General features: G+C 38.0%; 2 protein-coding genes across 2 annotated transcripts; one reads left to right on the top strand and one right to left on the bottom strand.

The window, feature by feature from the left end:
• The first annotated feature begins 1,586 nt into the window (after positions 1-1,586).
• On the top strand, positions 1,587-3,982 carry LOC116178874 (26S proteasome non-ATPase regulatory subunit 12). The gene is made up of 6 exons (XM_031498507.1): positions 1,587-1,764; positions 1,816-2,193; positions 2,240-2,513; positions 2,560-2,748; positions 2,798-2,991; positions 3,606-3,982. Exons 2-6 carry the CDS (start codon positions 1,820-1,822, stop codon positions 3,922-3,924), a joined length of 1,350 nt encoding a protein of 449 aa, XP_031354367.1. The 5' UTR covers positions 1,587-1,764; positions 1,816-1,819; the 3' UTR covers positions 3,925-3,982.
• A 4,870-nt stretch (positions 3,983-8,852) lies between these two features.
• Positions 8,853-10,554, bottom strand: LOC116179426 (putative inorganic phosphate cotransporter). Its single transcript, XM_031499217.1, has 6 exons — positions 10,492-10,554; positions 9,976-10,435; positions 9,637-9,925; positions 9,302-9,589; positions 9,021-9,256; positions 8,853-8,969 (listed from the first exon to the last, which is right to left on the bottom strand). The coding sequence occupies exons 2-6, from the start codon at positions 10,054-10,056 to the stop codon at positions 8,853-8,855; spliced, it is 1,011 nt and encodes a 336-aa protein (XP_031355077.1). The 5' UTR covers positions 10,057-10,435; positions 10,492-10,554.
• Between the last annotated feature and the right edge of the window lie 3,889 nt (positions 10,555-14,443).

Here is a 14,443-nt window from a genome sequence, read left to right as displayed (position 1 = left end):
GACGCACACAAAAACACAAACACAGCCCCAAGGTATGTGCTGACACAGCTACTCCAACAGCTCCTCGGCGATGCTGGCGTTAAACAAACGTTCCGCCTACTCCAGATGATGTAAAATACAACGCAAACGAACTTTTGCTGCTAAAATGGCATTTGTATCGCTCGTTTCTCTTCAACAAACTCCTTCCCAAAGACCTTCTTAAAACTCCTCGATGCCGGCGTAATCCACACGTTCCCGGACTTTCAAAACAATAAACGATTAATAAACTGGCGTAACTTTATCAAACGCCGCTACAATAAACTTTCCAAAAATCTTCACATAAAACAAACGTAGGCTTCGCGAAACGGTACAATAAGCGTCTTCTCTTCGCTGTTCAAAACAATTTATACCCCAGTATCGTCAAATCTCGTTGCGACGCTTTTCCAAGAAAAATTCGAATTTCGGGGCCGATAAAACTTAACGGTCGACTCCGCGGACCAATAACATAATTGCATAAATAAAACTATTACCGATCGTAAATCAACTTAGACTGGTACTTTTACGAGTTTTAAACACGCCAAAATTCCTATGAAATTCGCTCTTAAACAACTAAAAGTTTCCTTATCTAAAGCAACACTTGTGCAAAGCGCGTGCACTCTGCTAACTTCCACGAATTTAACAATAACAAGACAAAATTTATTACATTTAAAACACACTAATTACGGATTCGATTTTCCCAGACTTAAGCTTCTTAATTAACTCCGGCCGAGCATTAATTGAACTAAAACAACGATCCTCTGCATAAAAATGGGAAATAAACTTCTTTCCAGACTAAATAAATGCCGTCCAACTGCGGCCTAATAAAAAAACACAACAATGTGATACAATTCTAGCAATAACAAAAAAGTTTCTCGCGTAGTGAATTTTAATCTGCGCGGATAATTAATGCGCGATTTTCTAAGGCCTGTTTTAATTGCACTAATACCGGATAAGGCAAGCATTATATGTATACGCATAATTGGAAGCGCATATACCACTCTATTAGTTTAAGACACCGCAAGAATTGTATCTAATGATATCGTTCATAGAAAAAGAAAAATGATCGTGTAAAGATAGAAGAACACGAATTACTATCATTTTCTCTTCAAACACTATTCCTAGTATCATTAAAGGTACCTTTTACACTATTATACACTTCTCCTGTGATTTGTCATATGATAATAGTAACAAGCATTTTTGGTATTATGGCAGTCATAAGGAAATAAATAATAATATGTAAATCATGGAATAGGAATGTTTCTTAACAAGCAGCGGTGTAAGCCACGCAGCACGCTGTAGCCAGCTCCAAAAAAATTTCCATTTCTAGTTTTACGTACGTCGTGCACTACCAATCCGTCACAAATATTGAACATGTTGAAATATTAAGTAAATCAACGCATCCCGATGTCGCATGTAAACGTATTTTTTTATTGAAGTTAATTTTTAATAGTCCCATTCCCAAATGAAGGGAGCTTATTTTGAAATGCAACTTTCAAACACACAACTAAAATCGTGTACACCCCGGTTCATAACATGTGTAGGTACGCCACTGATTATTGTAAACTAATTCTAACCTAACTTTTAAATTTTTGTAATGTCATGTCAGTCGTCTTCTGCCAAAATTGAAACTTTTAAAGGCCGAATGATATTTTCTTTCTGAGTTTGTACGTTTTTCTTGCAGTATTAATTATTTAAAGGCCTCTTTTGTTGAATAAACCTAGTTGGGTTTTTGTCTAACAAAACCAGGTAAGTCGTCTATAGGAAATGTTTGGAAACTATCATTCAATTCCATTTTAGCAAAATGAACTCCCTTGATACTGGTAAGATCATAAAAATGGAGGTAGATTACAGTTCTACCTGCGATGAGAAGATACCGGAGTACACAAAGATGGCCTCAATGGGTAAATTGCACGATGCACTTGATGGACTTTTAGCGTTAGAGAAACAAACTCGAACCGTTGCGGACATGGTCTCGACTGGCCGCGTTTTGGTGGCGATAGTTCAAATTTGTTTTGAGGCGAAAAATTGGGTCGCACTTAACGAGCACATAGTACTGCTATCGAAACGTCGCTCCCAATTGAAGCAGGCGGTCGCGAAGATGGTGCAAGAATGTTGCTCCTACGTCGATCAAACCCCCGACAAAGAAACAAAAATTCAATTGATTGACACTCTACGGTAATCCGGAGGGTAGACTTCGTGTTACTAACGTTCTAATTTCCAGGCAAGTCACCGAGGGCAAGATTTATGTAGAAGTCGAACGGGCACGTCTAACCCATAAGTTGGCACAAATCCGCGAGACAGAGGATAACATAACAGAAGCGGCGAACATTATTCAAGAGTTGCAGGTGGAAACGTACGGATCGATGGAAAAACGCGAGAAGGTTGAACTGATATTAGAACAAATGAGACTCTGCCTTGCCAAACAGGATTACATCCGTACCCAAATCATCGCCAAAAAAATTAATACCAAGTTTTTTGAAGACGAAGGCACCCAGGTCTGTAGATTATTCGACATTTTGCGGTTTTCATTGCGGTTTTTAGGATCTCAAGCTGAAATACTATCGGCTTATGATGGAGCTTGATCAACACGAGGGCTCTTACCTGGCGACCTGCAAGCACTACAGGGCGGTCCTTAACACATCTTCAATCAAGGAGAATGCGACCGAACGGCAAGCTGTAGCGCAAGCTGTCGTTCTCTACCTCGTGCTTGCCCCTCACAATAACGAACAGGTTAGTACTATGCCAACTTCGCCTTTTTGTATCTTGTGTAAAATTACAGTCGGATCTGACACATCGTGTTCTCGAAGATAAGTCTTTGGAGGAAATTCCCCTCTTCAAAAAATTATTAAAGCTTTTTACCACGCCCGAATTGATCAAGTGGTCCGGTTTCTGCGAAATTTACGAAAACACTTTGAAGAGCACCCCAGTGTTTAGTGGCAATGAGCAGTCCAAACAGAGATGGAAGGACTTGCGGTGAGTACCTAATTTCATTCACATCCATAACTTTAAAAATTCATAGAAAAATTCAGAAAATGTTGTTTAATTGAAGAAGGGTTGGGATCTTTGCCTCTCTCTCAAATACTTTGATTAATTAATTAAGCTTGCCTGTATGGCACAGTTCAGTTGAAGCTGGACGGTGGTGCTAAGGGTCCCGGGTTCAGGCATGGATATTTGTAAATGTGTAGTGGGTTGGGTTGGTAGAACAGCCTTGGCTGAAACCCCGCCCACTCAAAAATAAAGGTAAAATAAAATAAAATAAAAACAACATTTATTTACTAGCACTGGGGCCCTGTCGCAGGTTGCTTAGAATGAAGTACAAAGTTTTATTGAATTTGTTTTGAAAAATTAATGGACACGAGTAGCTTGAAGAATTCAAGAATTCTAGGTTGAGTGGTAGACAAGGTGGTAGAGCAACAGTTGAACTTTGTTTAGGTTATGGGAAAGTTGCCCAAGTCAGACACTGTCATAGTCACGCCACCTAGTGGTAGTCGATATCTAAAAATTCCAATTGCACAATAATATGATTTTTTCATCAACGAATACTCCAAATTTTGATTATAATTTTTTAACCTTTTGTGTTTTTGTAGAAGTCGAGTGGTCGAACACAACATTCGTGTGATGGCGAAGTACTACACCAGGATTAGATTGGCTCGCATGGCCGAGTTACTCGACTTGTCGACGGGCGAAACTGAGGAATTTCTATCGCAGATGGTTGTGAATAAGACGGTGCACGCGAAGACCGATCGTCCCTCCGAAGTAGTTCACTTCCAGCAGTCCAAAGATCCAAGCGATATCTTGAACGACTGGGCGCACGATCTTTCGTCCCTAATGCAGTTGGTTAACAAGACCACGCATCTTATTAATAAGGAGGAATGCGTACACAAACATCTTAGCGCCACTGCCTAATTTTCATGCTTATTTTGTGTATGTGCAGGATTTAATAAAGCGTTCAGTTTAGATTTTTCCTAGCAGTTTCTTTCTTGTTTTCGTTTTTTTTCGTTTTCTTTTATATTGTAGATTATAAGTTGTATTAGATGAAGTGGAAGAACACTGGGTGACAATTTTGCCTCCCATGCCCCAGGTGGATATACATAGGGGGTCAAAAAAGGGATCAGGTTAGAAAATTTCTTTTAAATATCACATTTCGATGTACATTTTCAGACTGCTATTGAACAAATATCCCCACTTCACAACATTTAGCTATTGGTTCAATCAGGAGAGTAAAGTAATGATAATCGGAAGCGTACCGCCACTGCAACCAACCATACACTATCTAAAATGGCAACGTTGAAGTGTAAGGTTTACGGCGGGGAATCGTGTGTGATGGGCCCATTGAGTTAGAAAACTAATGGAGTGAATATAATGGTGGAGGGGGTAAGAATTTTTGTAGACGGAAGTTGCCACAGATAGAGGCCACTCGCGTGGATAGGTTCCCGTAAAGGTACATTTTGGCCGACATTATTTGACATATGAAAACGCGGGTCCTGTCACTCTCAGTTTTCCACCAAATTCAAATTTTATTAAATTTGCCATTTTAAAGTACCTAATAATTTCGGATCGGTGTTGTGCTCTGGTTTATATAAATAACTAACTGCCGCATAGTGTTTTTATCACAGGCAATTTTGTGAATTGAGAATGATTAGCTGCGTATCATGCAAAATTTCTCATAAAGGGAAGAAACATGGCATTTCCTTTCATCGGTAAGACATCGTCATTTATCATGTTGTAGGTACCTAGTTTATGATTCTTAGTTTTCCAAACGAACCGGTACTTCGAGCAAAATGGTTACCTAACATTTGTAAATATATCTCAAGAACAGCTCTCGAAATTTACTTTTGTGCTCACACGCTTCATTGACTGTGATTTCGACCAAAGGTTGCACCGGAAAATTTTCATCAAATATCTCGTCAAATATGCAGTAGGTAGGTACTATCAAAACTTGTAATGAACCTGAGACCAACCAATCAATTGTAGCTATTGATCAACACAGTGAATTTAATGGGAGTTGTCAAGTTGTAGTGGTTATAGTAAACTGGCCTTAATTATACTACTGGAACACATCGATGTATATTTAGATTTGTAATCAATGATTAAATTAAATCTGCATACTTTCCCATCCTTGTCTATTTTGTTTACTTTACCACGAGCATGTATTTTACTCCTATACGTTTTTTTATGTTATTATTCCTATTAGTGGAAAGAAAATTATATCTCTACGCCACTGAAGTGAGACGCTAATGATAACGGAAGTGGTGTGGTACTTTAATCACAGTTAGAGGCCACTTTTGGTTCCCGTGGTCTACGTCTGGCCCACAGAGTTGTATATAAGTCATATATATAAGAGAAGTATATATATGATATAAGTAAATAGAGAGACAGTCTTGTAGCGAAAAATTGACTCCAATTGAACCTTGCGCAGGCCGTTGGTGAGTGTGCGCAGTAATCGACAACAGAACCGGCTTCAAATTAAATGATCCTTAAAGCAGGTTCGGCTTGAGAATAATATGGTTTCTCATTGCAACAAAAATTGAAAAGAAATTCAGTGTGTGGTGAATGATGTTGTTAACACTGTGTCTTGAATAAATAAGAAACATTACAATCGTTAAGAACTTTTAATACAGTAGACTACAATACAAAGCTGGTAAGGGGCTTACAACATACAACATCAGAATCGAGAAAAGATTTTTTGAGATTCTGGTATAAAGGAAATCGTATATTTGTCGTGCGACCGAGTTTAAAGATCTATTTATGCACTCAGTGAGTATAAAAATAAGCAATGAAAGAATAAAATAAGTTGAAATTTTATTTTGGTGCGGGACAAAATTTCAGGTGTGCAATGCCGAAAACACAGTTTGAATACAGGTAGCCACAAAGTCGACAAACTGCAAATGCCAATAACTCAAATATCTCAAAAATGGAGCATCGGCAGAGGGTATGTACAGTGGCACCACACTCAGAAGGTCCCTGACAGGGCGTGTCCGAGGACGTTGGAAATTTAGACTGTACATTCTCATGCAAAATTTGACTCTACTAAATATAAATAAGTGGGCACGCGATATGAGTTGCATTACTTCAAGGGGAAACAGTAAAATTAATAATTTTATTTCTACAAAACGTAAACACATTTAAGATTGTTAGATGTTCATGTTCAACACAATTTACAATTCTGATGCACTTCTGCTGTGTAAATAAATATGGACAGTTATTGAAACAATCACATTGAAATTAATATTATAACACTCGCGACTAAATTAACACACAACCTTTAACTTTTTTCATTCATTATCGTCACTTGACCACTAATCATCATCGGAACTGCCGGTGTTCACAATAAATTGTAGATTGTCAATAAATTCATTTCTCGTAGGAATGTTATTTGCTTCTAACTAAGAACGTATCACTTCCTTACGATTATTCATTGTTGGTGGCTTATTTATTTGAACACTGACGAGGTGCGTGAGTTTGCTGGTAAATTTGGTATAAGCTGCTTCTCTAACCACTGCATAAAGTTGATATGATTCATATCATCGTAATAATCCCCCGATTTACTGTGCGACATCCTCTACAAAACCAGAACGACTACAAGCATACTACGATGTCCTCTGACCAGCCCTATTATAAACTTCCGATACTTCATCTGATTGTTAGCATTTACTCACTCCGTACGATGAGTGAATATAGGTTTCGTCCAAGTATATAACGGGTTTCTTGTCACATTCAGGTTGTTCATTTTCTTTTAATCTTCTTAAATAACGAGATGCCATACTACAATGTCACTTCTTTCCATTACCAACCTACGTTTGTCCCGACACTTCTTGTATCGAAAACCAAGTTTCAACAATTGCTTGCGAAGAGTTTTCCTTCCACCCATATATTTGATCTTTTCTTGCACTTTTCTAGGAGCATTTTAAAATATCCTTTATTTATGTACAGATCGTCACCTACTAAACATTGAAATGGCGGTAAAGAGTATAATGTAATGGGCATGCTTAAATTATTGCTCCAAAGCGTTTGTTTATTTACAAATGAATCTGAAGCATCTGAAAAGTTATTGCTGTTTTGTTTTGTGATTATGTAACTGAATGCACCCAAAAATCGTGCTGATTCCCTTTCACGCACTGCGCATGAGTCCCAACGGCTCCGCCATTAAAAGTCGGCCACTGTAGTTGGAGTTATTTTTCCACGCGCAGGTCGTATGTACTGCCTCTCTATTTACTTATATACAACTCTGTGGTCTTGCCAAGCATTTGATTCCCTCCATTAGTTTTCTAACTCAATGGATGGGCCGCATGCATATATACTTCTCTTATACATATACAGTGATGTTTATGTAGAAGTAGACATAGGAATTTCCTATGTCTACTTTTACATGATAAAGTCTCCTGAGAGCCCCTAATTTTATGCAACAAAAAAAAATGAGGACCTGCCTGCCATATTAATTAATTTGAATATTATCGCTTTGACTTCCGTATTATAATTTTAGTTCGTGTGGGCAGTGGGATGTAAGAAAAAGTTGATACTTCCAATTGGTAGGTATATAGTGTGGGTAACAGTTAAAGGAGCTTAAGAGATTTATTTTCTGTGAAGCTAAAGCATTTAATAATCATTTTATTATTCAATGGCTAAAGCACAATATTCAAATTAATAATTAATACGACAGCCAGATCTTTATTTTTGTTTCAAGAAGTTATTTTGGTTGCATAAAATTAGGCGTCTTTCAGGAGACTCCGCATCTCTTCTTTGCTTCGCCGTTTCTTAGTCACTGCCTTGATATAAACGCTACAGTAGGTATAATTACAAAGTACCTACCCACTATTACAGTGTTCCCTATCTGTTACCTACGAGGCCTACGCGATATACTTACAAGGGCGTCGATTCCCGAAGATGTGTTTTGTTCACATCGACTGACCTTGATGTGAACGTCAATGCCACTGCATTCTCGAATCTACCACATCGAGCGAAAAGTTGATCGAACGCAACGACTGGTCTAGACCACTCGTTGCGTGAAAGTCATGCGCAGTTGCAGCTACAGGACGGATCTTGCAGCTGTTTTGCTATAGAGGTTATTCAGTGCCCTAACCTATAAATTCACATATTTTCTGTGAAATAAAACATGGAATTGTTCGAGGATTTTCTGGTTATTAATAGCAGTATCCATAATGCAAAAACAAAACAAAATACAAAACTGACAAATGACAGTTCAATTCTTGTCTGTGATTGGTTAGCGCATAAAGTTTGTCCACGATTCGGGAATGCAGCTAAACTTGAACTTATCCCTATCGTATACGATCATGACGTCATGGCAGCCGGTCACATCACATGCACATCACGGAGCATATCGACTAACTTCGGGAATCGATGCCCTGGCCCGGAGCATGCAATTAAATTGTGGTGCTTATTAATTTACGTTTGTTAGGTACTTTACGCGGTCAATGAGAAAGCGTCGTGCAGTTAAGTTTATTTTTGTGTTATTTAATGCAAACAGTAATCTTTGCATTCCTTTTATAATATACAACTATTCTGCGAATGATCAGTTGAACCAAACTGTCTTCAATACGGCAAAATGGCAGTAGGTACCTATGTCTACTGGATCCAGATAATTCTGCCTTAGCTGAAACCCCGCCCACTCATAAATAAAGGCAAAAATAAAAAATAAAATAAATAAATCTGTGCAGATAGTCACTTTATAAGTATTTGAAACAACAAATATGGGTCAATATACCTACACGCGGATTATTAAAAAAAAACCAATGAAATTGAAGATCCCAATTACCAAAAATGTATCTCCAAGGCGGTAAAAAAATCTTTATTGTATTTTATTTATTAATTGTAAACTAAGTTTGAGTCCAATCAGCTCTTTCTTGGGAACACTTTAGCACTGAACATGCCGTCAGACAAGCAACAACAATAATAAATACCAAAAACACATGTGGCCAGTCTAAGAGGGCATTCTGTAACATTCGAAATTCAAAAGTGACAAAGACCGTGCGCTTAAGACGTACAGTATTTGCTAGTTCAGCAATAAAATTGGGAGCAATAACGTAACTTGAGCTTCCAACTCCGATAACCCATGCAGTTACGATGCTTTCGTAGTCTTCTGTTAGATCAGATATACTGGCTCTAAGGGCAACGAGGGCTGGTCCGATAAGTAAACCATTTAGAGTGAATAAACAGGCTGCCAGGATACGGGCGCATCCCGCATAGACTGACAGTAAACAAATTAAAGGCCCCAGATTTCCTGCACAGAAGAGTCAAGCTGAAGTCAATGCCAATATACCGATACCGATAATAATAAATAATCGCCTAACATTAACTACAGAAATCCATCTCGTGAGAGAGCGTTGTGCTTTGGTTGCCATAAGAATTCCAACTCCTGTGCACACATAGAAGGCGGCAAAAATGATCCCAATTTCCAGAATGTTAAATTTGAGAACCTTCCGTAAGTACAGCGGCAGGTTGACATTGACAAATAAGTTCGTAATGGAGTGCCCGATCCATCCGCAAATAATGCCAAGTGTCTGCATATCGCATAAACCTTTCTTCAACACAGTTCGAAATAATGGCACTGGCCCTGCGAGTATGGGTCTAAATTTAAAGCTGTCCGGAAATGTACAATACCAATTTGGTTCAACAATTGCCTCTCTTCGGGCGTCACTCGTAGATGCGACTCTGGGTTGGGGTAACTAATGCTGACTAATGATACGGCATATAACAAAATGTACCCTAGCCAACAGTAGTATACAGCTCTCGAAGTACTTGTGACCGTAATTAATATCGCCGCTCCAAAATGCGCAATGATTCCGCCGATTAGTGGGCCCGCATATAATACCAATAGCAGCGCTCGTGGCTGTTCTCCTTTGGGTACCCATTTTGCAAGTATATTGGAAGCACTTACAAGCAGTGGTCCCTATAAGAAAGCAATGATTGCAGTACTGATTCAGTCTCGGATGATTTTACGTGCGCAAATCCGCTTATGAATCTGAAAGCGCAAAAAAAGTACCAGCCGCCGAATTTAATTATGTCTTGAAATGAGGCCATTATAAAAGATGCTAATAGTCCATATAAAAAAACCCTATAACCTCCATGCTTGTCGATCCAAAGACTCCCAGGTATAAGACTAAGAGCGCTGCCTAAGAAGAAGGAGGCCAGTATGGCACTTTGTTGACGATTGCTCCATGTGAATTCCCGGTCCTATAAACGTAAACTATTTTTCGATCCCAAATTGTAGGGTGATAAGTGCGCAAACTTAACTTAACGTCAATAGGGGAGCTATATGTACGACAATCCTCGCCCACACTTTTACATCCTGCTACCATCTCCGTAATCGTAACATGCGTGTAATCTCTCAGAATGTAGCTGCCAATAACTCCGAAGAAAACCATTAAACAATGTATATCGCGTTGTTGAATTTTGTTCTCTGTAGATGGGTGGCATGTACATTTGCGTAGGAGGGACACCTCTCCGTATACTCACCTTGGCTAACAAATGTTAATATGTGGAGTGGCATGTTTAATAGCATACAGCAGAGAATGTGACATATACGTGTTAGTTACTTACTAGATCGATTAGTACAGTCGTTTTAGATTATGAGGTTGAAGTTAAAATTCGGCCGATGAAAAAAATAACTGAGTTAAAGTACAAACATCGAATAAAGCGACTGATTACACGCTTCGGATGTGCACTCCGACGCCTAGCAAGGTAGCGATGAAAATTAATCGTTAATTTATAATGCTCTGGTCGAAAGACGCTCATTGGTTCATTTAAAGTGCCTTTCGATTCCACTAGAATGTTCTCGAACAAGCATGTCATATTTCCCGGAAAGATTGCGTCACATTTGCCTTCGTCCTTTAACCTCGAAGACTAATTTTGATGGCTATCTCAAGCAAATAACCTAATGTCCAACTGCGATGGGTGGGTAAATACGTATTTTTGTTCAAAAAGTAATTTCCCGTACCGGGAATTGAACCCGAGCCCTCTGGGCGAGAGCCGGGTTTTCTTAGCACTAGGCACTATTGGGATACCTACATAAACATTACATTGTGACTGAACTATAAGTTCACATTTCAAATAAGTGGAGGGGAAGGGGCACCTGCCATATCTTCCATGAGCCGTCTAGCTTCATCAAGAATTCTTGTATAAGTATGCATTTAAAAAACAAGTTAGACCTACAAATAACCTAAAAAAGACACATAACCAACGCTATACCGCAGTTACTCTCTGTAGCCGCTCGTCTTAAAGCGCCCACCGATCCACTGCAAATCTGTAGGTCAGGATGACTTTATAACGGTGACGGCACTCCGAACTACAACGCTCTCCAAATCTGACTTTGTATGAGTGTTGCCTACCTTCCAGTCGAAGGCTGGTTTTATTATGGATTTTTATATTCAGCGTATTCAACCAATATTAGAGTATGGGTATTATTTGCAAATATATACAGTGATATTTATTAAGAAGTAAACATACGGGATTTAGGTGTTTTTGGCAATTCAAATTAATTAATATGACAGCTAGATCTTTAATTGTTTGCAGAAGTTATTTTGGTTACATAAAATTAGGCGCCCTTCAGAACACATTATTTGTCTTTTGAAAGTAGACATAGCGAAAAACAACACACGTAAATCCTTATGTCTACTTCTTAATAAATACCATTGTACATACGAATTTGCAAATTAGGTTTGGGTGGGTTTATACAATCATTATCATAGTAGATCAGTAAGGAATGGCAAATAGAAACAAAAGTTTATTGTGCGTCGCTAACCAACGAAACCATAAATATGTTTCTATTGGCTATTTATTCATGATCTAATGATAGTGAATAAGTGAATTAATGATACTGATTGTATAAACCCACCATTAGGTACGTTAATTTGAAAAACCAATGTTATAAATGAAATGAATCGGCGATTCCAAATTCTGTCGACGCGCATCCAAACACATGATTTTTGCGCACAATTTTGTAATAAGTATCTTATTTTTTCAATTATTAAAAATAGTAAACTTAATATCTACACCAATACAAACCAGTAGGCTACGCGGATGGTAAGGTCCAAAATTAAAACTTCTTTTTTTTCCTTCCCTGGCGTCCTACAATCGGGGACTAATCTTGAAATTCATGCTAATTAAGCGCGCTTCATTTGATACTAGACCCAATCTAATCAGACCAGGTTTTCTGCAACGTATCTGGGCCCTTACTCAACAGTTGTGTCGGCTGAACGTACCCATTGTGAGAAAGAAGGTGGAGTTCTCTCGTAAAAACAGTAAAGGATAGGTTATTTTGCTTTACGAGAAAAATCCGCCCTCTTTCTCTTACTAATTCTATTCCAAAGGCCTGAGATGATGAAATAAACTGCACGACCTTGCAGTTTTAATGGTCTTTTTCGCTAACATTGGGAAACTTAAATCTAATCAGACACAATGTAATAAAAGCAACCATAAATTGATCAAACATATACACAAAAAATGATAACGGTTTCGAGCTATAAAGTTAACGGCTATTTTCCTACACGTGATGCAGTATCAGGGGTTGGAACCCATATAAAATATAGATTCCGGTGCCGGACTATTTAGGTAGAATTATTTATAAGGATTCCGATACTGTGGATTCAGTAATTCTCGGCTTTGGTTCCAGTTTCACTGTTCTTCAGTTTTTAAGGATTCCAACATAAATAAATAAAATTAAATTATTTCCCTTCGGCCAAGGCCAAAGTCCGCCTGTTCTTTGGGCGTAGATTTTTAAATGGCTAACTCTTGTGTTATAAGGCAACAAAATTTTATTACACAACACGGCACGTTTAATTGATTTGTCCTCTACTGGGAACGGTAATAATTTTTTCGCTACGGTAATTCACCTATCCAACTGCTGAGGTACTATATCGTCCTTTCTTTATAAAATAAACCTTGTCTTTAGCATGAACAAAAACTGACACCTTAATTCACTTCTACACATGTTAATTTCACTGTAAACGGAGGAAACCCTCGTTTAAATTCACAACTTTTCTGGTGCCCGATGAGAAACGGCAACATTCACTCTCGCAATGCTGAAACGAAATTATTTCTCGACTAATCTACGTGACCAGACCGAATCTCTTCTAAAACTTCCCCGGATTAACTACTCGCCATAAATTAACTTTTTTTACTGTAGTATGTACTTAATGCCCACACTGTTCGAACCTTTAACCCCCAGGTTCTACGCCAACTTCACACTACAAGAACACGGAAATAAAGTCAACCCGGCAACGTTTAAAAATGGCCACCCGAATGACTATTCCCTCCAAAACTAAACAAAATCCCGCTTATATTTGAAAAAGTGGCACGTGATAAAACATCTAAGGCAGGGCCCCCTTGCGTTAGTTGTAAACAACGCTATAACCTGAAGCACAGTTGTAGGGAAGAGACGTAAAATAAAACATTCAAATTGTAAAAAGTTTGTTTAATAATGATCGCAATTATTAAAATTGTGAAAGCTCGGAAATTTAAGTCGAAATAAATGACATTGCAAAAATCAATAAAAATAGAAATAGGCTGGGAAAAAAAGAACTTACCAATAAAAAAACCAGCCGTCACATTAATATTAAATTGTGTAGTAAAATTAATTGTTTGTAATGATGTGAATGCGTAACGTCAATTATAACATCACAAAAAGTAGCATGTCGACTTCAAGAGGTAACAAATAGGTTAAAAACAACTTTTGGGAATTATGGGTCAAGTAAGGAGGTACCAAGATTCTAAGAAAGAGTGAAATACACAGGATGTGACTCATCTTTGGTGCAATAAAGTCCTTTTGTTAAAGCAAGATGGAAAATTACATGGCCTTGTAGGCAAATTTAACTAAAAACAAAATATACGGAAATTACGAATTTATCGCACATAGGTTCTAAACCGAAGAGCTTTGATTAGCATAATCTCGCCCCCGAAAGATAAGTAGCGTCGCCCCTCGTTCGGGATTTTGAGCCTACAGTTGAATATGTCGAAGACAATCACGGAATTAGGTGTCGTAGCTTAATTTTGACTACAGTTTTACCACCCCCGTGACTGCTTCATTCACGGAAATTAAAATTAAAATGTTAGTTACAAACAATAAGTCTGTACATACTTACCTCAATCGAATCGGTAATTTCCACATATTAAAATAAACTGGTTAAAACAAATGAATGTTACTTCACGAACAAGATCAAGTAATCAACATCAATAAACGTAAATTAAGTAAGCATTACACAAAAACGTAAACAATTACCAACAATAGCATAACGGTATCACATATGTGATTCTGCATTGCGGTTAAACCAAGTAAATTTCAAAAACAAAGATTCAACACACAAAAAATATAAAATGTGGCATACAAAACACAAATACGATATAAAGAAATGCAAAGATGCCTGCATTAAAAAAAACACAAAATAACAACAAACGTTTATGGAGCGGCGCG

The sequence above is a fragment of the Photinus pyralis genome, unplaced genomic scaffold, assembly GCF_008802855.1.
Source record: "Photinus pyralis isolate 1611_PpyrPB1 unplaced genomic scaffold, Ppyr1.3 Ppyr1.4_LG8, whole genome shotgun sequence".
In the NCBI taxonomy this organism is placed as follows: Eukaryota; Metazoa; Arthropoda; class Insecta; order Coleoptera; family Lampyridae; genus Photinus; species Photinus pyralis.
This window is presented reverse-complemented; position numbering and strand designations above follow the sequence as displayed.